The sequence below is a fragment of the Aedes aegypti genome, unplaced genomic scaffold, assembly GCF_002204515.2.
Source record: "Aedes aegypti strain LVP_AGWG unplaced genomic scaffold, AaegL5.0 Primary Assembly AGWG_AaegL5_hic_scaff_1555_PBJ_arrow, whole genome shotgun sequence".
Taxonomy (NCBI): Eukaryota; Metazoa; Arthropoda; class Insecta; order Diptera; family Culicidae; genus Aedes; species Aedes aegypti.
In genome coordinates this window covers 42,868-65,665 of record NW_018735005.1, presented here as the reverse complement: position 1 = coordinate 65,665, position 22,798 = coordinate 42,868, and the positions used below count along the sequence as shown (strand labels likewise).

General features: G+C 44.4%; 5 protein-coding genes across 5 annotated transcripts; 3 read left to right on the top strand and 2 right to left on the bottom strand.

The window, feature by feature from the left end:
* Positions 1-1,265: 1,265 nt before the first annotated feature.
* LOC110680534 (histone H4) lies at positions 1,266-1,672 on the bottom strand. Its single transcript, XM_021856329.1, has one exon. It carries the CDS (start codon positions 1,622-1,624, stop codon positions 1,313-1,315), a length of 312 nt encoding a protein of 103 aa, XP_021712021.1. The 5' UTR covers positions 1,625-1,672; the 3' UTR covers positions 1,266-1,312.
* Positions 1,673-7,333: 5,661 nt separating this feature from the next.
* Positions 7,334-7,988, top strand: LOC110680530 (histone H3). Its single transcript, XM_021856326.1, has one exon. It carries the CDS (start codon positions 7,523-7,525, stop codon positions 7,931-7,933), a length of 411 nt encoding a protein of 136 aa, XP_021712018.1. The 5' UTR covers positions 7,334-7,522; the 3' UTR covers positions 7,934-7,988.
* An 868-nt stretch (positions 7,989-8,856) lies between these two features.
* LOC110680532 (histone H2A) lies at positions 8,857-9,367 on the bottom strand. The gene has a single exon (XM_021856328.1). The coding sequence runs from the start codon at positions 9,277-9,279 to the stop codon at positions 8,905-8,907; it is 375 nt and encodes a 124-aa protein (XP_021712020.1). The 5' UTR covers positions 9,280-9,367; the 3' UTR covers positions 8,857-8,904.
* Positions 9,368-10,854: 1,487 nt separating this feature from the next.
* LOC110680543 (histone H2B) lies at positions 10,855-11,330 on the top strand. Its single transcript, XM_021856338.1, has one exon. The coding sequence runs from the start codon at positions 10,904-10,906 to the stop codon at positions 11,276-11,278; it is 375 nt and encodes a 124-aa protein (XP_021712030.1). The 5' UTR covers positions 10,855-10,903; the 3' UTR covers positions 11,279-11,330.
* Positions 11,331-17,899: 6,569 nt separating this feature from the next.
* On the top strand, positions 17,900-18,894 carry LOC110680541 (histone H1-like). Its single transcript, XM_021856336.1, has one exon. The coding sequence runs from the start codon at positions 18,066-18,068 to the stop codon at positions 18,744-18,746; it is 681 nt and encodes a 226-aa protein (XP_021712028.1). The 5' UTR covers positions 17,900-18,065; the 3' UTR covers positions 18,747-18,894.
* The last annotated feature ends 3,904 nt before the right edge of the window (positions 18,895-22,798 follow it).

Below are 22,798 nucleotides of genomic sequence, written 5' to 3'. Positions count from 1 at the left end.
GGTTGAGCATAACTTATGAAAATGAATGAAAGCATCAAAGTTATTGATCAAAAAGATTATGTTTTGTTGTTGGCAAAATATGGTTTCATTTGCGAAAGTCAAATTCCTTTACAACCCTGTTTTGCAGTTACGTCAAAAATCACACATTTTCATGATTATCTCAGAAATCTGCCATAGGATCCTCATAATTGTGTTTGGCACGCGACGAGAGAATCCAGTACTGACCCGATTTTGTCAGCCAATTTCAGATTTGTCAAAAAATTGGTATCGTCATGTTTTACCACGTACCCTCTTTAAAAGTCCATGTAACCATGTCGAAATTTGAAAAACGGGAACAAAATAAAATGACCCGATTTGGTCAGCCTAAAATTCATCGAGGGGCTGACAAAATCGGGTCCTTACTGTAGTAGGGCTGTCCTTTGTTTAATTATTGACATACTAGAAGTTGCTTGAAAACACCCCATTTTACGGTAGACATTTCATCATCCACTTTCAATACATTACATACAATACAAACTGATTTGTTCAAAGTCATAAATGCTTGTTGTGGTTTGTAGATTCGAAGCTTGGAAATGTTCGTTCAAAACGATTTTCCCGGTGACCTTCTCAAATTCCCGGTTTTTCCCGTCGGTGGATTCAAATTCCCGTCTCTCACCCGGTTCGGTGATTCGTTTTCCCTTCGTTTCGTTTCGGGTGCGCGAACACAATTCCAGTGCTTGTAAATATTGATTGCAACCGCATCCAGTGAGCGGGACATTTCTCATAAGGTACAGTGTGGAACATGATGAAATATTTGTTCGTCCATCGCATTGTGGAACCGAGCGAGGCAAACTAAGAAGTTCCTAACGCAATCCTAATGGAATTTGATGAGTGGTAATAGGTAATAGGGAGTGGTACGACGAGCGTTCCGTACCTGACACTGAAGTCCGGAGTTGAGATGCATGCACGTGAGATTGGTATGGAAAGATGCACGCACTGGATTTCACCGGCGTGGCATCATAGCGGTTGTTGTTTTCGAACCGACCGAAGTACAACAAGTAAGTAACAACAGTAGTGCCACCCCGGGAAATGACAGTGCTGACTAGACTAGACTATGTATGTATATATATTGGCATTTTATGGTGTCTTCCAATCGGAGACGAGAATTTTCTCCCCAAGCCACGCCACCGCCGGACTGCAAAAGCGTGTAGTGCTTGTCCCATTAGATTACCCTTGCTTTTAGTGTGTGAACATTTGTCATATCAACTCCTTGATGAGTGTGTTTGGTGGCCCTGAAAAGGGCCGTTTGAAGAGCGAAACTTTGGAATGCGATTTAACCTCCGAAACCGTACAGGGTGCGTCCCTGACGCTTCAGAGCGTAGACAACATCCATAGCGGTAACGGTTTTACGCTTGGCGTGTTCAGTGTAGGTAACGGCATCACGGATGACGTTTTCCAGGAACACCTTCAACACACCACGAGTTTCCTCGTAGATAAGTCCGGAGATACGCTTGACTCCTCCACGACGAGCCAGACGACGGATTGCGGGCTTGGTGATACCCTGGATGTTATCACGCAAAACCTTGCGATGACGCTTGGCGCCGCCTTTTCCGAGTCCTTTGCCTCCCTTGCCACGGCCGGTCATTTTGGATGAATTTGGTTCTGTGTTCGACGACGGTAGTACTGGAACTGATGGCTGCGCCAAGGTTGGTTGGTTGTTTGGTTTAACGAGGCTTTAACCGCAAAAGCGGTCATTCGCCTCTCGGTCATCTACGGAGTGTAAAACAGTTTTATTGTTAGAATCGCATTCATATTTTCGACGATTGACAGTTTCGCATGCATTTGATGTTTTTTCCCTTTTCACACTTCTGATTGTTTTCACAGTTCTTTTTCATCAACAGATTTATTTACTTCTTTTTCCTTTTTTCCATTGTTTTTACATTGTTGTCCATTACATTTTTGATTCAACGTTTCCCATAGTTTTTTAAATTTGATTGAAAAGCTTCAACTCTTTCAAAAACTTGATCACTTTCCCTTCCCTCTCTTGTCCGTAACATAATATTTCCCCCAAACTGTTTTCGAGTCCTATCTCCTTACGCACTTTTTCGAATGCCCTGCATTCAATGAGCAAATGCTCCACTGTAATTATTGTGCCGCAATGCTGACACTTCGGCACCTCCCCTTTTTCCATCAACCACCCATGGGTTATCTTCGTGTGCCCGATACGCAATCGGGTTAGCACCACTTGTTCACTACGAGTCTTTCGGTCCCTCCATGCAGCAGTTGATGGTTTCACTCTTCTTAATTTCACTGATCGTTCTTGGTGCCAGGCCCCTTCCCACACATACTCCAGAATCTTCTTGCTCCAACTATTTCGATCGACGGCCGGTACCTGTCGATCCCGCACTTCTTCTCTTCTTCCACTATTCGCTAATGCATCCGCTTTCTCATTCCCATCAATTCCTACGTGTCCAGGGATCCAGCAAATCACCGCGTTCTTCTTCTCCATTTCAATCTGCACTGCTCTAATCCACGGATGTTTGGTGGTGTTCGCTTCGATCGCTGCCACACAGCTCGCGGAGTCCGTGAAGATGACAGCATTCTCTCCAGGTTCAACGGACTGAACAGCAAGCTGTAACGCCTTCGCTTCTGCCGAAAAAATCGTGCAACCCGTCGGCAGACGGGCACACCGCTCCTCTCCGTTGCAGTATATGCCCAGCCCGACTCGTTCCTCTTCGTCTACCGATCCATCAGTGAAAACATGCTTAAAGTTTACGTAGCTTGTTCTCGCTAAATCGATAAATAGTGCTTGTGCTTTGCTGGTGGCTTCTCCTACTTTGAATTGGGACTTAATAGACCAGTCAACCGTTATTTCCGCAGACGCCCAGCTTTTTCTCAGCGGTCGGGGGAATTCCGCTACGGGCGGCAATTCCTCACCCGTCGCTTCTTCAAACATACCTTTCGCACGCGTTGAAATTGGCCACTCGTCTGAGTGGTTTGCAAATGCCTTTTTCTCTTCCAGCTTCGAAGCTTTTGCCACTAGTACTTGGCATGCCAAGTGCTCAAAAGGCAGCTCGCCAGACTCCGCACAAATTGCTACTATTGGGCTAGACCGGAACGCACCGGAAGCAATACGTAGCATATCGTTGTAAACAGGTTTCAAGATATTTGTTGCTTGCGTATTGCTCCGACTTACTATGCCCCATCCATGAAATATCTTCGGAATTATTAGGGCCTTTCCGATGTACAGCAAAGTTGACCTTGTTCCGCCGGATCGACGTCCAATGATCCGAAGCAACGATGTTCGACTTTTACACTCCTTCTTGACCTGCACTGCATGTTCCTTGAAGTCGAATCTGCTGTTGATCGTCACCCCAAGCACTTTGGTACTTTTAACCAGTGGTATGCTGGCTCCATTTAGTTTCACTTCTGGAAGGTTTGCGTGTTTCAACTTTTTGCAAATGTGAAGGTGCTTCGATTTTTCAGCAGCAATTTTAAGGCCGCTGTCATTGGCCCAGTTTCCTATCCATGAAACGACTTCTTGTACCTTTTTCCTGACTGCCTTTTGGTTCAGACCGGAGATGACTACGACAATATCGTCAGCATAAACAAAGAAGCGCAGCACGCGCGATGGACTACTCTCCGAAACCCTGCCAAATACAGAGTTCATGCCGATCACGAAGAGAGTCACTGCCAGCACTGATCCTTGTGGTACGCCGTTGGTTTGTTTCTTCCTATCAGAGAAGGTCCCTCCAATTGCCACTCGAAAGTACCTATCTCTGAGGTAGTCTTGAACAAACTCCATCAACCTTCCGTGAATTCCCCAGTTTTGCAGCTGTCTTACTATTGCCTTGTTGGAGATGTGATCGTAAGCTTTGCTGATGTCCAGAGAAACTAAGTCGATGTGCTGCTTTTTTCCTAGAGCCTCGTCAACGCATGCTTCCAGATCCGCTAGATACATATCGATGCCTCTTCCCTGACGGAACCCATATTGTCGTGGATCCAACAGCTGGTTTGATTCAATTACCTCAACGAGCCGCCGGTTGACAATCCGTTCTACCGTCTTCCCAGCACAGCTCATCAATGTGATGGGACGTTGATTGCCGAGAATCTTGGGGTCTTTACCAGGTTTGGGTAACGGGATAACTGTACCTTCCTTCCACTCATGTGGAATTTTTCCCGACTTCCAAACCTCATTGATAAGCTTCAAGAAACCGACTTTGGCCATATATGGGAGGTGTTTCAACATTGGGTATCCGAGAGAATCAGGCCCAACGGATTGCCCTTTACCCTGGTCTATTGCCCACAACAGCTCTTCAATTTTGGGAGTATCTGCCATGGGCTCGGCCGCAATCATCTCTTCAGGTCCGTATATCTGCTCAAGATAATCAGCCATTGTGTTTGCAATTTCTTTGGGGTCCTCCAAAAACACGTCATTCAGCCGAAGGGTTGGTGCCGTTACTTGATTCTTCCCGCTCAACGCTTTCACGTTACGCCAGATGAGGCTCACTGGAGTGTCTGGATTGAACGAATTAGTAAACTCGTCCCAGGATGCTTTTTTCGCTTTATTGATGACTCGTCTGCAGTTGTTTCTCGCTAGCTTGAACTCTTTAACAGCTTCGGCCTTTTCCGGGTGATGGTCGGGTAGCTTTTTTACCTTACGTAGCTTTTTCCTCCGGTACTTTACGTTGTTTTCCACTTCCGGGTTCCACCAGTGAACCGATTTTCTCCCAACATTCGAGCTGGTTCGAGGAATGAATTTCTCCGCACTTGACTTCACGAGCTTGGTGAACTCAGCGATGCTGGAAAACTGGTCACTTTTCTTCTCGATGGAGTTCTCAAAACCCTTCCAATCCGCCTTGTTGTACATCCATTGCCGCCTTTTAGTCTGCTTAGCAACTTCAGCTCCAGTAACGGATATTATGATCGGGAAATGATCACTACCTCGGTTATCTTCATCCACTGTCCAGCTCAGTTTATACCCAATCTCCGTTGATACAATGGTGAGGTCGATTGCAGATAACTTTCCGCTGACAGGATCTAATCGGGTACCTTGTCCGGAATTCAAAATCACTAGGTCGTGATCAACCACGAACTCTAGGATTGCTTTTCCCTTATTGTCTGATTTATTGGAGCCCCAAGCCTCATGGTGGGCATTAAGGTCTCCCATCACCACTAGCGGATACTTGCTTGCCAGCACAATCGACGCTAAGATGTCTTCCACCATTTGGACAGTCATTTTATCTGGAGGGATGTATAGAGAAACCAGAGTGGCTTCTATTGGATAAAGGATCGTTGCTGCTACTGCTGGTATGGAAGAGTCTAATACCACGGGAGACGGATCGAAAGACTTACGCACTGCAAGAGCGACGCCCCGCACCGTGCTGTTTTCCGGATCCACACGATTAAACCATACGTATTCTTCCCGGAGGAAGCGCCCAAGAAACGAGTTGTCACTGTTTTTAGTCTCCTGCAGAGCGATAGCTACAGGAGGATTTTCACGCACTAATAACAAAAGTTCATCCTGACGGCCTTTAAGGCCGTTAATGTTCCACTGCACTGCAAACACTTTTGGGGGGCTACAACTATGCTGTTCACTACTTCGACTGTTACATGCGGCTTGATTGCGGTTTCGTTGGGCCATACCTGGATCTTTGAGGAAGAGGTGAACTCACCTCGCCACCAATAGCTCCCGTCGATTCGTAGTTGCTACCCGACATTACTTCCGAATCGTTCCCGTTCGTATTCCGCTTGTAGGGAGGGGAGATTTCTCCGGATCCTCCTTGCTGCTTCCTTTTCGCCAACTTGTCCTTCTTGTCGATTTCTTCTGCCTCCATTTCCGAATCGGTTACCTTCATGACTTGGATCGTTCGTTCCTTCTTGCTCCGCTTATGCTTCTTCGTCGAAAGCTCCTCGACGATTTTTCGGAGCTTCGCCAATTCCTGGTCGACTCCTTTCATCCGCTCCACTTCAGCCCGCAAAACTTGAATTTCCCGATCCTTTTCGTCCTGCTGCAATCGATTCTGAGCACCGGAAACCCCAGCATACGATTTTTCGCCATGGACCCGGTCGTACTCCTTTTTCGCGTCAATGAACGACACGCCGGTGTTGACCTTGATCCGGATGATTTCCTCCTCCTTCTGGAACACCTTACATTTCTTGCTGTTCGACTGATGCCCTTCGCCACAATGCAAACACTGCGGAGGCGATGCACAGCCGGCCTCGAGATCGATTGGGTGACTTTTCGAACAATTTCGACACCGTTCCTGCCCCTGGCAACGCAATTTTGTGTGACCGTACGCGAAACACTTGTAACAAACCATTGGGGAGGGATAATACACACGGGTGGGAACTCGAAGCGAACCGAACCAAATATGCTTCGGGATAACAGTTCCACTGATGGTCAAAATAAGGGTAGGGGTATTTACTCTTACCTTTCCATCCTGTCGTGTGATTCGGTGGACATTCGTCACGCCCTGGCTGCTCAACTCCGTTTCAAGCAATTCCTTGCTCATGTTGATCGCTTCCGGGCAGCTGACAACGCATTTGACGAAATTCATCGTCGGATGCAATTGAATCGCCACCTTGGTGCCATCAATCAGCTCCGTCATCTGCAGCAACTTTTGCACTTTCGCTTCACTTCGCACTTTCAAAACGTACCGCGAACCTCTGTTTTCGGTGTACGTCTCGTCCAATTTTCCACCGGCGGCATGTTCCAGCGACCGCCCGATAACGAACGGATTGTCCGGGAACTTTCCTCCGTCTTTCGCCACCATCGACATCACCACTAATTGTCCGTGATTACTGTTCGGATCCAACCATTCCGGTAATCTTCTCCCGTTACCGGAATTCCCCCCGGGGGGAGCGGCATTTACAGCCGCCATGGCCAACAGGCCGAGCTCCCACAATCACAACTCCAGACAATCAATTGTCTTCACTCACGCACTAGAGGAATTCTTCTTCTCCTTCCACGTACCGCAAAATCCTATTCGTTTAGGCACTACCAAACGTCGGCGAAATCAATTCGAACGACCACCACAACTTTTCACGGTTTTTGTTGTTTTCTTTTCCCACCCCGCAACGCCCTGCTGCACTGCAGCTCGCCGACGGAATCACTCCGGCTCGCTTCTTCTCTTCCTTTTGCTGTCACACAACGCAAATGCCAACGCTCACTGTGATCGCAACACGATCGCGGTTGAACACTCTTTCACACACTGACGGGTGGCACCGTCGAAAATAGGTCTCTCTCCTTTTCGCTTTTCCTTTTAGCTTCCGATTCGCACGTCTTATTCACTCGAAAACTATCACGCAACTGATGATGAATGATGGCTGCGCCAAACACTAGCGGCCACTTTTATACCCACTCGAGGGTTGAGTTCTTCTTTCCTCTCTTGCTTTTTCTATTCTTCCGTGGCTTCCGATTGGTTGCCTGCATCGATATGAGCATATAAAAGAGGACTGCCTGGTTTTTTGACCCTCATTCTGTCGCTGCGTTTCAACTGATCCGTTTGGATTGAAAGCAAATTAATCATCATCTAACACAATGGCCCGTACCAAGCAGACTGCTCGTAAGTCTACTGGAGGAAAAGCTCCTCGCAAGCAGCTGGCTACCAAAGCCGCTCGCAAGAGCGCCCCAGCCACCGGAGGTGTCAAGAAGCCTCACCGTTATCGGCCAGGAACCGTTGCTCTGCGTGAAATCCGTCGCTACCAAAAGTCGACTGAGCTGCTGATCCGCAAGCTGCCATTCCAGCGTCTGGTTCGTGAGATCGCCCAGGACTTCAAGACCGATCTGCGCTTCCAGAGCTCGGCTGTCATGGCCCTGCAGGAAGCGAGCGAGGCCTATCTGGTCGGTCTTTTCGAAGATACCAACCTTTGCGCCATCCACGCCAAGCGTGTCACCATTATGCCCAAGGACATCCAGCTGGCTCGCCGTATCCGTGGAGAACGCGCTTAAATTCGGTCTGCATTATAGTTGCCATTCTCAACAAAACGGCCCTTTTCAGGGCCACTAGAGCATTCCCTAAAAGAGTTGTGTGAGCAATTTTCCCTTCAGTGTACCTAAAACTGTTTGTTCCCCTGGGGGAACGATTACTTCCTAAAGCCCCTTGACCTTCCTCCTACCACCGAACGATCATACTCTCAACACTGATGAGGGAGGTACGTCAACCAACCGACAACTCGAGTTGTCCCTTCATGCTTCGCTTTGCACACACTTTTGAATGTGCATCTCCAGCGCGGACTTCATTCTCTGGTACCGGCCGTATGTTTCCCCTTCTTCTTATGCTCTTTTCCGGATTCAGAAGCTTTCCCAGCTCGCCTCCCCTTGTTGCTACAAACTAGACAACTCGAACATCCAACATTGAAAGTTTGACCGTATGATTGAAACGTAATCTTTGGCTTGTTTACTTTGAAACACACCCCTATGATAGTTATAATTGATAATTGTGGGGTTTGGAAATTGATTGATTCCTTTAATATTAGGAGCTCCTGATATAGCCTTTCCTCGAATAAATAATATAAGTTTTTTAAATACTACCTGCTTCATCAACTCTTCTATTGTCAAGCAGTAGATAGTAGAAAATGGGGCAGGAACTGGATGAACAGTTTACCCTCCTCTCTCTTCAGGAACAGCTCACGCAGGGCTGGCTGTTTCAATGTTTTATGTTTCTGTTTCGGCAAATTGAACTCCAAAAATCGAAAGTTCGAGGTATCCCGAACAGAACATTTAAGAAGCCCAAACGTTTCCCCCCGCGGAATCTAGGAATTGATTCAGAAATGGTCATAATATGGCCGATATCTCTTCATCGATCCTCTCTGTGGCTAAATTAGATAAATCTGCAATATTTCAACAACAACTCTCTAGCGGTGGACTGGATATTGTCGTCCTGAAAAGGACGGTTTTTGGTTTGATGCACGCAGTGTAACTTATGCCTTCTTTTCGGTTTTCTTCGGCAGCAAGACAGCCTGAATGTTGGGCAGAACACCACCTTGGGCGATGGTAACACCGGACAGCAGCTTGTTCAATTCTTCGTCGTTGCGGATGGCCAACTGCAGATGACGGGGAATGATTCTGGTCTTCTTGTTGTCACGGGCAGCGTTTCCTGCCAATTCGAGCACTTCAGCGGCCAGATATTCCATAACGGCAGCCAAGTAGACTGGAGCGCCGGCACCGACACGCTCGGCATAGTTGCCCTTCCGGAGCAGACGGTGAATACGACCGACTGGGAACTGCAATCCAGCGCGGTTGGAACGGGACTTTGCCTTTCCCTTAACTTTGCCTCCTTTGCCGCGGCCAGACATTTTGTGGTTGAGTTTGAGTGGACTTGAGAAACAAACGTTCACGAAGCGTACGTAAGCGGTACTGATGGTGATTTCACCGGATGAGGGTATCTTTTATACATGCGTAGCCCTGCGCTGCACTCATACTAGGATGGTGCGAACGAAATGGATGAAGTAGCAAACGAAGCGAAGGGGCGGAACAGCGCTCACCATTCTACGGGTATAAAAGAGAACCGACTGGTTCGGTCGGGCATCTGCTCTCAGCGCTGAGCAAACTCTTTGAGAAGCTCATCCTCAACCGCCTCGTCAAGTTTGTCGATGAACGGAACATTCTCCTGCCGGAACAGTTCGGGTTCAGGAAAGGGCATTCCACTACCCACCAACTCGTGAGGGTGATGAACACCATCAAAAGTAACAGGGCTGTATCCAAGTCCACTGCCATGGCCTTGTTAGACGTCGAGAAGGCGTTTGACAATGTTTGGCACGATGGGCTTGTATATAAGCTTTGTCACTTCAACTTTCCACCCCACCTTATCAAAATCATCCGAAGCTACCTTCAGCAGAGGTCGTTCAAGGTATCGTTGAATGGCTATTTATCTAACGCCTTCCCAATACCAGCAGGAGTGCCGCAAGGAAGCCTGCTTGGTCCGCTGCTTTACAGCATCTACACATCCGACATTCCTCCCCTTGGCGAGGGCTGTGTGTTCTTTCTGTTCGCAGATGACACCGCAATAGCAGTCAAAGGGAGGATGCCTACCGAAATCACCAACAAACTTCAACGATGCCTTGACGCCTTTGTTGAGTACGCTTCCACCTGGAAAATCAAAATTAATGCCTCCAAAACCCAAGCGGTGATGTTCCTCCATCGGCAATCCTACAGACTAAAACCCCCACCAAACTGCACTGTGACAATGGATGGCACAAGGGTCGAGTGGTCGTCAGAGGTAGTGTACCTCGGCCTACTGTTTGACGACAAGTTACTGTTCCGCTCCCATGTTGATCGATCTCTTACCAAATACTCAGCCCTTACCAGAAGCCTTTATCCGCTGATTGCCCGCAGATCTCGCCTCTCGAGGGCGAATAAACTGGCGGTCTACAAGCAGGTGATATCCCCTGCATTACTCTACGCAGCTCCGGTGTGGGGTCAATGCGCACAAACCCACATAGCTAGGATCCAAGTCGCACAAAATCGAGCGCTAAGGATGATCCTTGATAGCCCTTTTGGCACAAGGATCATCGACCTACACGAAGAGGCAAATTGCCCCAGAATTAGCGAGAAAATTAGGATTACGACAGAGTCTTTTAAGCAGAAATGCATAATATCTGAACATGCTCTAATAAGCGCCTTGTATATAGTAGATTAGGTTAGTTTTAAGGTGTAAATAGTAGTTTTAAGTTTGTATATATTTTCCAAATTCCACCAATCCCACATTTGTGGTGAACTTAATATTTCATTTTATTTCTAAAAAACCATTATTATATTTCAAATCGACCACCAAAGATGAAAAGGTATACTCCTGTATCACTTAAAACTAAATATGTAATCCACAAAAACATGCAATAAAGATTATTGAAAGTCAAAAAAAAGTCGGTCGGGCATCAGTTTCAGTTTTCGTTTGGAATCTAAAACAACGTTAGCAGCACGATGGCACCGAAAACCAGCGGAAAGGCCGCGAAGAAATCCGGCAAGGCCCAGAAGAACATTGTCAAGGGCGATAAGAAGAAGAAGAAGCAGCGCAGGAAGGAAAGCTACGCCATCTACATCTACAAGGTGTTGAAGCAAGTTCACCCCGACACTGGCGTTTCGTCGAAAGCCATGAGCATCATGAACAGCTTCGTCAACGACATCTTTGAGCGTATTGCCGCCGAAGCCTCCCGCCTGGCCCACTACAACAAGCGTTCGACGATCACATCCCGCGAAATCCAAACCGCCGTCCGGCTTCTGCTCCCGGGAGAGTTGGCCAAGCACGCCGTTTCGGAAGGCACCAAGGCCGTCACCAAGTACACCAGCTCCAAGTAAATGACGACCGACACTGCGTTCAATCACACCAAACCAAAAGGCCCTTTTCAGGGCCACTATTTCAATCCCGAAAAAGAGTTGATTTTGAAAATCTGACACTAGACTGTTTTATCACACTATTGAACCGACTGAGGTAGTGTCACGGCGGTGACTTCATACGTGACAACACCCCCCTCTCTGATCAGTTTGAATTTATCCAATTCATTTTATTTATTCGATGTTATCAGTTTCAGTATTGATTAATTATAACGATTACAGTTGCAGAGATTTGGATCCCCATTCAGCTGCGTAATAAATAATAGGAATTTCATTGTTAAGCAGTATAGGGAAACATCTGTTCACAAAAAAAACCCTAGATCTAAGTTTTTCCATCCGTTTGAATTTAAAACAAGAAGATCCACTTCGTACGTTCAACATTTCTGCTGATTGCAAAAAAATGTTGTACCTTAACCACACTCCATTCACTAGCAGAACGTTTAAAGTTCAATATTTATGCTGATTGCCATGTTGCACCTTAACAACTTCATTTTTGCTATCGGTTGTGCTGCATGTTAGTAGTTTAGACAATTTTGACATCATAGGACTAGCTAGCTAGGCAGGCATGATGACAAGTTTCGTGGTTCGTTCGTTCTTCTTCTCAACGTATTGGAAAGAAGCTCATTATGTTTTCTAGCGTCCCATTACAAACGATCTCGTAAGAGCATCCCAGCAGTTCAGGCTATCATAATAACGTTTATCGAACAACAGTTGATGCAAATGTTATCGATCGGATAATCTCGATAATGCCATCAATCGGTTCCCATTGATGGGGCCCATTCACATAGTTCATGGGTGGGTGGTGTGTCTTCGAGATGTAACGGGTCAAACGAAATTGGGAAAACATTCTTATACACAATGGGTGGTGGGCGCGTTGCAAATGGTCATTGTTGGCGTTATGAAATTTGCGAATGATGGTGACATGACACGTTGTGTGGTTGCCATTCGGCTTCCTGGCTCGGGTGTTGCTCAGTACTAGCACGGACAGACACGTTGAACAGCCCCTGAGGGCACTGTACACAAAAATATATCTCGATCGGGGGAGTGTAGGGTGCAGTTTCTACACCGGGAACACGTGCCGTGGGGCATGTTAGGGACTTCCGAGAACAATTTGTCGCGAATTCAGCGCGACATGTCCGGTACTACTGCCGCCAGAAGAGATTGTATGGAATGTTCATTCGATGCAACTGCAGCTAGCAAAACCGATGCCTATTCGGGCAGATTTCGCACTAGCTCATTTGCAGATTCCACCGCAGGGAGGGTGCTTGCTTTGCTTGCTTGCTTCTTGAAGTAAAACATTCTCAGATAAACTAGATCCATAGTAGCACGTGCACTGTCCTTTTCCAATGCAGTTGCCGCCGATGGCTGAGGCAATGCCAGCAATTTGCACACATTCGACCAACCAACAGTGCACAGGTGGAAGGTGATTAGTGTTTGGTGACATTGTTTTCCGGACAAAATGGCACAAACTTGTGTGACTGACGTCATAGTCGAGCCCAAGTTTTCGGTATGTTTGATGAAAAACATCAAATTAACATTGTTCAAAGTTTACTAAAACCAAACGCGTAACATCGCTCGTCGGCACTGGGAATGACTTTGTTTGAGGCTCATTAGGGGCCATTAGACACCGGCATACTGGCTATACCCGCATGTCACCGCAAAGAGCAACCATTCATGTTGCCAAATTCACCACCGCCGTGCAGGGTGGTATTGTTTCAATAGTTACTATTGATTGTTTTATCGAGCAAAGCCACACCATATGGCGCACGGGTGCTGTAAAGACATGTCTCAGCGGTGCTTCTCGCGAAACCGGCCCGATGTGGCGATGACGGGCTGCTAGCGAGACTCATGCACTCACCAAACGGACATACTAGACAGGCAAATACTTAGTGCGATTACCGGAAAAATGCGTTTTAAAAACTATAAGGGTACATCCCTATGGGGTTGTACGAACTGGTGACGTAGGACCACGATGGTTAATTTAACTACATTTTATGTTTAAATTTTATGTGCTCGTTTTGACTTCATACTGTTTTCAGTGCTCGAAACTTTCGTGAATATATATGCATATAACGATTTGCAGCCAAGTGTACGTTTAATCATGTCCCAAATATACATTATCTTTATCCGATGAATTCGTCATATTTATCTATGAAAATGTGAAATTTCACTTCAGGTTGTATGATTATTTTGAAATTATATTAGTAACCTCCTATGAAATATATGGTAGCATTGGAAAGAATAGTAGTGATTGAGGCTTGTTCAGCATGCTGAAGCAAAATCTAAGTAATTCTAATTAAAGAATATTTAATAGCAATGTATCTATAGGAATTTATTCGAGAATTATAATTAAAGCTTCAGTCATCGCTTTGTTGATCTTATGGTTTGAGAGAAATATTATTCATTGCTTGGCAATGTGATAAATTAAGTCGGAAATATTACTCTGTTAACTCTCTTACACACATTTGGTGGCCCTGAAAAGAGCCAAAGGCTTTGTTAGCTCGGATGCTGTCTTAGATGAATCGCACTACAGGATGTTATCAGTTGATTGCCATGGTTAAACAAAGAATCCCCAACGCAAGTGTAGAAATTTGTATAAGTTCTCTGCTTACAAGACGAACCAGTTGAATATTTCGTGGTGTGGATGGTACACATCAGCAACAGGTATTAGATCACACGGCTGAAGTCGAAATCTGAAAACGTAGCTTAAGTTTGAAATCTTGAGCGATACCACAAGCCGGACGCTCGATTTGTCTAATAATAGTAGTAATGATGCCTAACGGGCTTGATTCTTGACTGCACCACAGATGAGTTTATCACGAGCCGAAATCTCATAAACCAGATGCTGATCAACAGCTCAGCAGGCTTCTAGCTACGAGGTGCTCCTCGCTAAGCAGGTTCGGAGAAGCTCTTACCAGCTCGAAAGCAAAAATGGAATGAAACCGAATCCGGCGAAGGAAGCATGCTTTAATCCCTTAGATTAGCAGATGATGCTCCTCCCATTCGTGCTCTTCTCTTCTAGTCGACCAATCTGGAAAATGGGTATGTGCCAATAACGTTTTGGGCTTAGAATTACTTGAAAATTGCGAAAAATGATAATGCGTGAGAAATTGATCAAACATGAATAGTTGGAATGCTTGACATTTACTAAATATTCTCTAGTTAGCTATTGATAATCAATAGTTTTCTTTGGTATGAAAGTGAATTTCTGATTAATGCGTGCCAAAATGATGAAAATTGTTCAATCAGAATTTCTCTTGAAAACCATTCGCAATTTTGTTGCATGTGATCATTTTCATAATCGAAATGCTCGGCAAATCAAAGACACTGTTGGAAATGCCACTCTAGTTTACAATCGTTGTGAAATGTTGAGCACTCACCCCGACGGCACAGCAGCAGCATCCACGAATAGTCTCAAATTGACGTGCCATCAATTATTCATGACAAATTAAATTTTGTACGAAACTGTGAGATTGATTGAGGAATAAAAGATGTAATAAGGTCGGAAATATTATTCTTTCAACTCTTTTCCACAAATTTGATGGCCCTGACAAGGGCCGATGGCTTTCTTAGCCTCGATGCGGTCACAGATAAATAGCACTGCGGGATTGATCAGTTGATTGCCATGGTCCGTGGACGTGGACGTCGCTGCACAGGATCGGAGGAGCTCGTGCCAGCTCGGAAGTCGAAACGGAATGAAACCGAATCCAACGAAGGGAGCATGTTATATACCCTTAGATTAGCAGATTATGCTCCTCCCCTTCGTGCTCTTCTCTTTCTAATCGACCAATCTGGGAAATGCATATGTGCCAATAATGAGTTGGACTTAGAATTACAGTCGACTCTCCACAACTCGATGTTCTATAACTCGATATATTCTATAACTCGATGGATTTTGCGGTCCCTTCAAATTCCCATACATCATGCTCTCCATAAGTCGATATTTCTATAACTCGATGTCTCTACTAGTCGATGCCACGCGGGAGGAAAATTTCCCTCCATAACTCGATATCCATCTAAAAACCCTTTTTTATACAGGAAGACATGGACAATTTCTGGTTTGGCAGTGAATAAAGGACTTCCAAGTTGCTATAAAAGTTTAAAAAACATAGAAATAAGAAAAATTATTTTTAGTAAAAATAAGGGATTTTACGAAGATTTTGAAAAAAGTGTCCAAAGATATTTTTTTCAAAATGCTATCAACAAAATGATATTGTTTGCTTGCAGAAGTGATCATAAGAGTATTGGGAATATAGAAATTTGAACCTTTGATTTTAAAATTTTTGGTATCGGTATGTTCTATAACTCGATAATTCTATAAGTCGATGGTCCCTTGAATATCGAGTTATGGAGAGTCGACTGTACTTGATAATTGCGAAAAATGATAATGCTGGAGATATAGGTCGAACATGAATGAAAGGGTTGACAATTACTAAATATTCAATAGTTCGCTATTGATAATCAATAGTTTTCTTTAATATTAAGGTAAATTTCTGATCCATGGTGCCAAAATTATGAAAATTGTTCAATGGGAATTTCTTTTCAAAAGGATTCTAAACATGTCACAATTTTGTTACATGTGATCATTTTCGTAATCGAAGTGTTCTCATAAAATATGGCAAATCAAAGACACTGTCGGAAATTCCACTCTAGTTTACAATCGTTATGAAATTTTGAGCACTCACCCCGACGGCACTGCAGCAGCGTCCACGAATAGTCTCAAATTGTCGTGCCATCAATTATTCATGACAAATTAAATTTTGTACGAAGCTGCGAGATTGATTGAGGAATAAAAGATGTAATAAGGTTGGAAATATTATTCCTTCAACTCTTTTCCACAAATATTATGGCCCTGACAAGGGCCGATGGCTTTCTTAGCCTCGATACGGTTACAGATAAATAGCACTACGGGATGTTATCAGTTGATTGCCATGGTCAAACGGGGAGTTTGCTCATACGACGAACCAGCTGAATGGTTCGTGACGTGGATGGCGCACAACAGCAACGGGTATTGGATCCCCGGGCACAAGTCGAAATCAGGAAACGATGCTCACTCTTGAAAGCTTGAGCGATTTCACCAGTCCGACGCTCGATTAGCAGCATCTCCTCGGATCAGCAACTCTGGGGGCTTCTGGTATCTGGTTCCTAACGGGCTTGCTTCTGGACCACCGATCACGAGTCGAAATCTGGGAGCGCGGATAAATTTGCAGCGGCGATGACGATGGCTTGGACGCTTCTCCGAGCAGCAGTAGTTTGCCGCTCGGAGAAGCGCCCAAGCCATCGTCATCGCCGCCGCAAATCAATCTTGCGTCTTCCTCTTCCGACGACACAAATTGGACTGTGACGCGGGTGCAAAAGCAAAGCCAGAATGACTCGCCCGACCGTGTTCACAGTCCGACCGCAAAAAGAAGACTGAGGGAAGAAGCAGGGACCCGTTTGCTTTTATAGTGGGAAGCGACACCGTCGAAAAGTGCTCGAACGTGATTGGTTGGATAAGAAAGGGGTCAACATTTATCAAATTTTCAATAGTTAAATAATTGGTTCATAAACAACGTTCAAAATCTCCCCTAATTTCGTTACATGTCCCATTCTCCGTACTTTTAAAGTGAAATGTTGAGCACTCACCCCGATTGCACAGCAGTAGCGTCCACGACTAGTCAATTATTCATAACAAATTAAATGTTGTATGAAGCTGCGAGATTGATTGAAAAATATAAGATCTAATAAGGTCGGAAATATTATTCCTTCAACTCTTTTCCACAAATTTGATGGTCCTGACAAGGTCCGATGGCAGATGAATAGCACTGCGGGAAGTTATCACTTGATTGCCATGGTCAAACGGGAAATCCTCAACGCAAACAGCAACGGGTAGTGGATCCACGGGCACGTGTCGAAATCTGGAAACTCGAGCGCTTCCGACGCTCGATTAGCAGCAGCTCCTCGGATCAGCAACTCTGGGGGCTTCTAGTATCTGGTTCCTATCGGGCTTGCTTCTTGACCGCCGATGCTGAATTTATCACGGGTCGAAATCTGGGAGCGCGGATAAATTTGCGGCGGCGACGACGATGGCTTGGACGCTTCTCCGAGCAGCAGTAGTTTGCCGCTCGGAGAAGCGCCCAAGCCATCGTCATCGCCGCCGCAAATCAATCTTGCGTCTTCCTCTTCCGACGACACAAATTGGACTGTGACGCGGGTGCAAAAGCAAAGCGAGAATGACTCGCCCGACCGTGTTCACAGTCCGACCGCAAAAAGAAGACTGAGGGAAGAAGCAGGGACCCGTTTGCTTTTATAGTGGGAAGCGACACCGTCGAAAAGTGCTCGAACGTGATTGGTTGGATAAGAAAGGGGTCAACATTTATCAAATTTTCAATAGTTTAACAACAAAATTCACTTATCGGATATATTACTAACGATGCGTAGATACATTTCTGATCGAATGATACTAAAATCGTAATAATTGGTTCATAAACAACTGAGTTATTAACGTTCAAAATCTCCCCTAATTTCGTTACATGTCTCATTTTCCGTACTTTTAAAGTGCACCCCAATATAGAAAACAAAGACGTAGTCCTACGTCAAAAGGTGTTACCAAAAATATGTACAATATTTCGCGAACAGTCATCCAGTGGACGACCATGTCTGCATCCCTAACACAGACGACGAAATCGAACACCGCACTGTTGCCAGAATTTCCGTCATTCATTCGTTTACTATCGCCATCGTGTGAGTGTTACTCTAGCTACCTATCGAGATGTCTGAAGTTGCCACTGAAGCCGCTGCCGCAGCCCCGGCTGCCTCGCCAGCCAAGACCAAGAAGCCAAGGGCCCCCAAGGGACAGGGCAAGCCGAAGAAGCCGTCGACCCACCCCCCAGTCAACAACATGGTTGTTGCTGCCATCAAAACCTTGAAGGAACGCAACGGATCGTCCCTGCAGGCCATCAAGAAGTACATCGCCGCCAACTACAAATGCGATGTCGCCAAGCTTGCCCCATTCCTCAAGAAGGCCTTGAAGAATGGCGTCGAGAAGGGCAAGTTCGTCCAAACCAAGGGCACCGGCGCTTCCGGTTCGTTCAAGCTGAAGGCTGAAGCTAAGAAGGCCGCCAGTGAGAAGAAACCGAAGAAGGCCGGCGAGAAGAAGGCCAAGAAGGCTACCGGAGAGAAGAAGAAGGCCACCAAGAAACCAGCTGGGGAGAAGAAGGCCAAGAAGCCAGCCGGCGAGAAGAAAGCCAAGAAGCCGGCTGCAGCCAAGAAAGCCAAAGCTGCTGGTGCCAAGGCTGCCAAAAAGGCCGGTGGTGTGAAGAAGGCTGCTGCTCCGAAGCAGAAGGCCACCAAACCTTCCAAGACCGCCGCCAAGAAGCCCAAGACCCCAAAACCGAAGAAGGCTGCCCCAGCCAAGAAAGCTGCCGCGAAGAAGACCGCTGCCAAGAAGTAAATTTGGGACAGCAACCGTACTGTTGTAAAACAGTATCTAACATCCAATCAGTCCTTTTCAGGACTACCATCCAAGTTTAGAACAAAGAGTTGCACAGTCAATGATATTCCATTCCTCTCACAGAGGGAAATAAATCCCCCCGAAAAGTTACGTGCACTTTTTGCCACTGAATGGCGAATTCTTCCCGAACCCTTTCGCAAATCAATAAAATTGGCCAATCATGCACCCCTTTCTCTGCCAGCAACTGTAAAGCCCGGACAGGTAGGCGAGCACTGGCTGGCACTCACTGTAGCGGTGCATCCGTACCCAAAGCAAACCTCCACTAGAGGAACAGCTTTTGATACACTCGAATGATTCAAGGATTTGAAGAAGTCTATCGACTTAAAGGCTCCCCCAGATCTAAGCGACAGCGACAAAAAAACGTCGCGATTTCGCAGCGATTCGCGTCGTGTCAGTCAAGATGGTTCCATAGAAGAGTGCTTGCAGCGACACAACAACGAAATCGTGTCGCTGTCGCCGTAAAAAGTCGCGTAGTTTTGGGGGAGCCTTATTTAAATCGGGTTGAGATTCGTAGCGTTGCCTTGTGAAACCAAAACATGTTTTCGCGGCAACCTGGAATCGAACCAAGGACCTTGCGATCGATAGGCCCGTGCGTTTTCAATACACTCAGGCAAATGGACTATCGAAATACATTGGATGCACTTATGAAAATTCGCCACAATAAATCGGGTTGAAATTCATAGCTTTGCCTTATGAAACCAAACATTGGCAACAAAAAATGTTTCTCGCAGCAACCTGGAATCGAACCAAGGCCCTTGCGATCGTTAGGTCTGTGCTTACACCACGCGCCTACCGACGCCTGGATGTGAGTTGATGCTAAAACGAAACATAAAGCGTTCGTATGTCAAAATGCAAAATGTATGCATTTCGATAGTCTAGTTCACAGGTCCGTACGTACCGGACCTACTGGGCAGGCTGAGTATCGACATCCCAAGTAGAGCGGTCAAGTACAGTTTGCTGCTAATTACCAAAGTAATCTTGACAGCTGATCCAGTATGAGCGAACTGCCACTATTTTCCTTGCGGAATAATCAAATTACTCTTGTGGATGTTGCAAATTAAATTAATTGGCAGTAAAATACTAAGCCCAGGGATTGGCTTCTGAAAATCTCAATCTTTCGGGGCCAATGGGTCGACCTTGCTCAGTATGTTTGATTTTCGTAATCCAATGCTGTTCCACTATTCCAAAGATGAGAGCAAATCAATACAGTGTAACTGATTTTAAGCGTGATTGGCGAATCGAACGCCTCACATCCCCATCGCAGTTTGGGTACGAGAGAAAGAGAGTGAGCACCGCCGCCATTTGCTTGCGTGCACCGAGAAAAATTTGCGGCTCGAAAATTTGGCCCTGAGCTCCTGACACTCAAATTGAAACCGGTAAATTACTTCCGCCGCTGTTACTACACGTGGAGCATTTCCGTTGGAGTGAACGCGTCTTCATTATCAAAATTTTTTGTGCTCATTCTTTTGATTTATTTCGCACATGGGGTTTTGCGAATGCCTCTTCTTCTTCTCATTTTTCTTGGCCGGCTTCTCACTTTATTTTTTTATGTGACCATTTTGCTCACATGGCTTGTTGGGAAGTTGAACCCAGACACCTTCAGCATGGGTTTGCTTTGTAGCCACCGACTTTACCACTACACTAAGGAAGGCCTTAACTGCTATTTATCAACATTATGCTCTTCAAGTGCGTCTTACTGCCGAGTTTCAGATAATTTGGCCGATGCCAAACTCCAGATGCCAAAATAAATCAGTGTTTCATTAAATTGATGTTTCTCTAAAGTAATTAAATCTAGGGTGAATTAAAATAATAAAACAAACCCACACATGTAGCAGCATCTACCTTACCTATTCAATTTGTAATCGATTAGTTAACTAATGAGAGATTAGAAACTCTTAAAATGCTGTTCCCAAGGAAATCTGGATTTATTGTGGTATGAATATTCAACAACTTAGGATTTTTTTTTTGCATCCAATATGTTTGAGTGCAAAAACTTTCGGCAAGATTATTTTAGGCTAGTAAACTTTTCTTTCAAACTCTTGAGTCAAAAAGTTAGAGCCAAGCTCAAAAAATCAAACAAACATTGTTTGGTACTACATTGCTAATTATTGAGAAAAGTGAAACCTTTTTAAGAAGTTAGTACCGTAAAATGGGGTGTTAAGGACTCGTGGGGTTTTAAGGGATTGAACTTCTCCATCAAGTTTGAAAAGTCACAAAAACGTCGGAAGTCGATATATCTTGCTTGCTTTGTTCGGAGGATTGTGAGCTGCATTATGTGATCGGGGATATCTATTAATATTAGGTATTGTGGAGTCTAGATATTGAAAACGATTCAAACCATTTTTGAAAGAATTTTATTGGCAAAAAAGATTTAACTACAAAACAATGAAACAATATTAACAAAAATATGTGAGTAACCCAGAACATAAGTATATTTAATTGAGATCACAACGCAGACAAAAGCTTTTGAAAATGTTATCTAGATTTCGCCTTTTAATATTTCTTATGGAAAAAGTTTCTTTTTGAAAGTTAGCGGGGTGTTAGGGGATTATCTTTTCTACTACTTTTTCCAAGTTACAAAACTCGTTCGATTTATGCCGATATATGTTCCATTATACTTTAGGCTTGTTCCGTGAAGTAAAGCTGCATTGTAAAGGTTAAGGGGACTATTTTGTTTGTTACTGAATATTACTAAAATGTCTAGCCCTGAAAATATGGGATTTTTTTTTTTTTTTTTTTTTTTTTTTTTTTTTTTTTTTTTTTTTTTTTTTTTTTTCTCAGAGGCACCCGAGTTGCGCGAAGAGTGAAACCAAATCTACCTATCGAACTGTCAAACTGTCTACCTATCGAGCAGACCAGCAAAACAAATAGGGGCTATTTTCGAAGACGAAGGAGAACAATCATTCAAAGAAGCAAATGCAAATATATAGGTTATGATCCTGTTGCATTTAAGTATCAAAACCAATTCAAGACAAATTCAATATCGAGTTAGGGAGAGTTAACTGTACCGTCAAGCTACCATTCACCGTGCATTTAAGAAAAATTTGCACTTCAAAAAAATATAAAACTATTCCAAATAATTTGAAGCGTACTAGAATACCACTACGTAGCGGGCAATTATATAATAATTCAGGGAAAAATCTAAAACTAGTGATGCATAACAAAAAATTAGTCAAAAATTATGTTTGAAAATGTCATGTTAAGGTCGCCTCGTACCGTTCTATGTGTCACCATTTACCGTGCACACTAGTGCACCATTCACCGTGCGTATAGTTTTCGTCATGATTTGATTTTGTATCTTGAAGAAACGTTGTTAATGGAGCAACTATGTTGCTAGTAGTGTGCGCATTCATTTTTAAGAGTATTCAAATCTTCATTTACAATAAAAACTATACAAAGTTTAAAAATTGGCTAAATTATTATTTTTTAATTAAAATCGTTATAGGAGGTTTGACTGTATTGTCCAAACCATTCCATATTCACTTAAATTCTAAATATGAAGTAGTTTAATGACGACATAACAATAAATCTAATATTATCGCATAATTCCATGCCTTTTACACTATACACGGTAATAGGATCCATATATATTGAAAAGGATCCATTCACCGTGCATTTGGGTTTCGACTGAAACACAATAAAAATTCTAATTTGCATTAAATCTCATTGCTCATACGATGAAATACATCTTACTAATAATATCCACAGTGAAAACTTGTTGAAATTTTGAAAAATTTCATACTCTATCGTTAAAATAAAAAATGTGATTTTTTGGCGTTTCTACTAAGATTGTTGCAATATCTCGTTATCAAACAGAATTCACATGATTTTGTCTACATAAACTAGGTTTTTCAAAATTATTTGTGGCAAAAACTACTTCGTTTCATCAGTTTTATCTTATTTTGCTGACCAAAGAATGATTTGTGAAAATTGTATGAATATTCTGTAGGAATTTGTATATGTGCACGGTGAATGGAGGCCGCACGGTGACT

Bases quoted from the DNA above. Each gene is read 5' to 3' on its own strand.
- LOC110680534 (XM_021856329.1), bottom strand. From the start codon at position 1,624: ATGACCGGCCGTGGCAAGGGAGGCAAAGGACTCGGAAAAGGCGGCGCC.
- LOC110680530 (XM_021856326.1), top strand. From the start codon at position 7,523: ATGGCCCGTACCAAGCAGACTGCTCGTAAGTCTACTGGAGGAAAAGCT.
- LOC110680532 (XM_021856328.1), bottom strand. From the start codon at position 9,279: ATGTCTGGCCGCGGCAAAGGAGGCAAAGTTAAGGGAAAGGCAAAGTCC.
- LOC110680543 (XM_021856338.1), top strand. From the start codon at position 10,904: ATGGCACCGAAAACCAGCGGAAAGGCCGCGAAGAAATCCGGCAAGGCC.
- LOC110680541 (XM_021856336.1), top strand. From the start codon at position 18,066: ATGTCTGAAGTTGCCACTGAAGCCGCTGCCGCAGCCCCGGCTGCCTCG.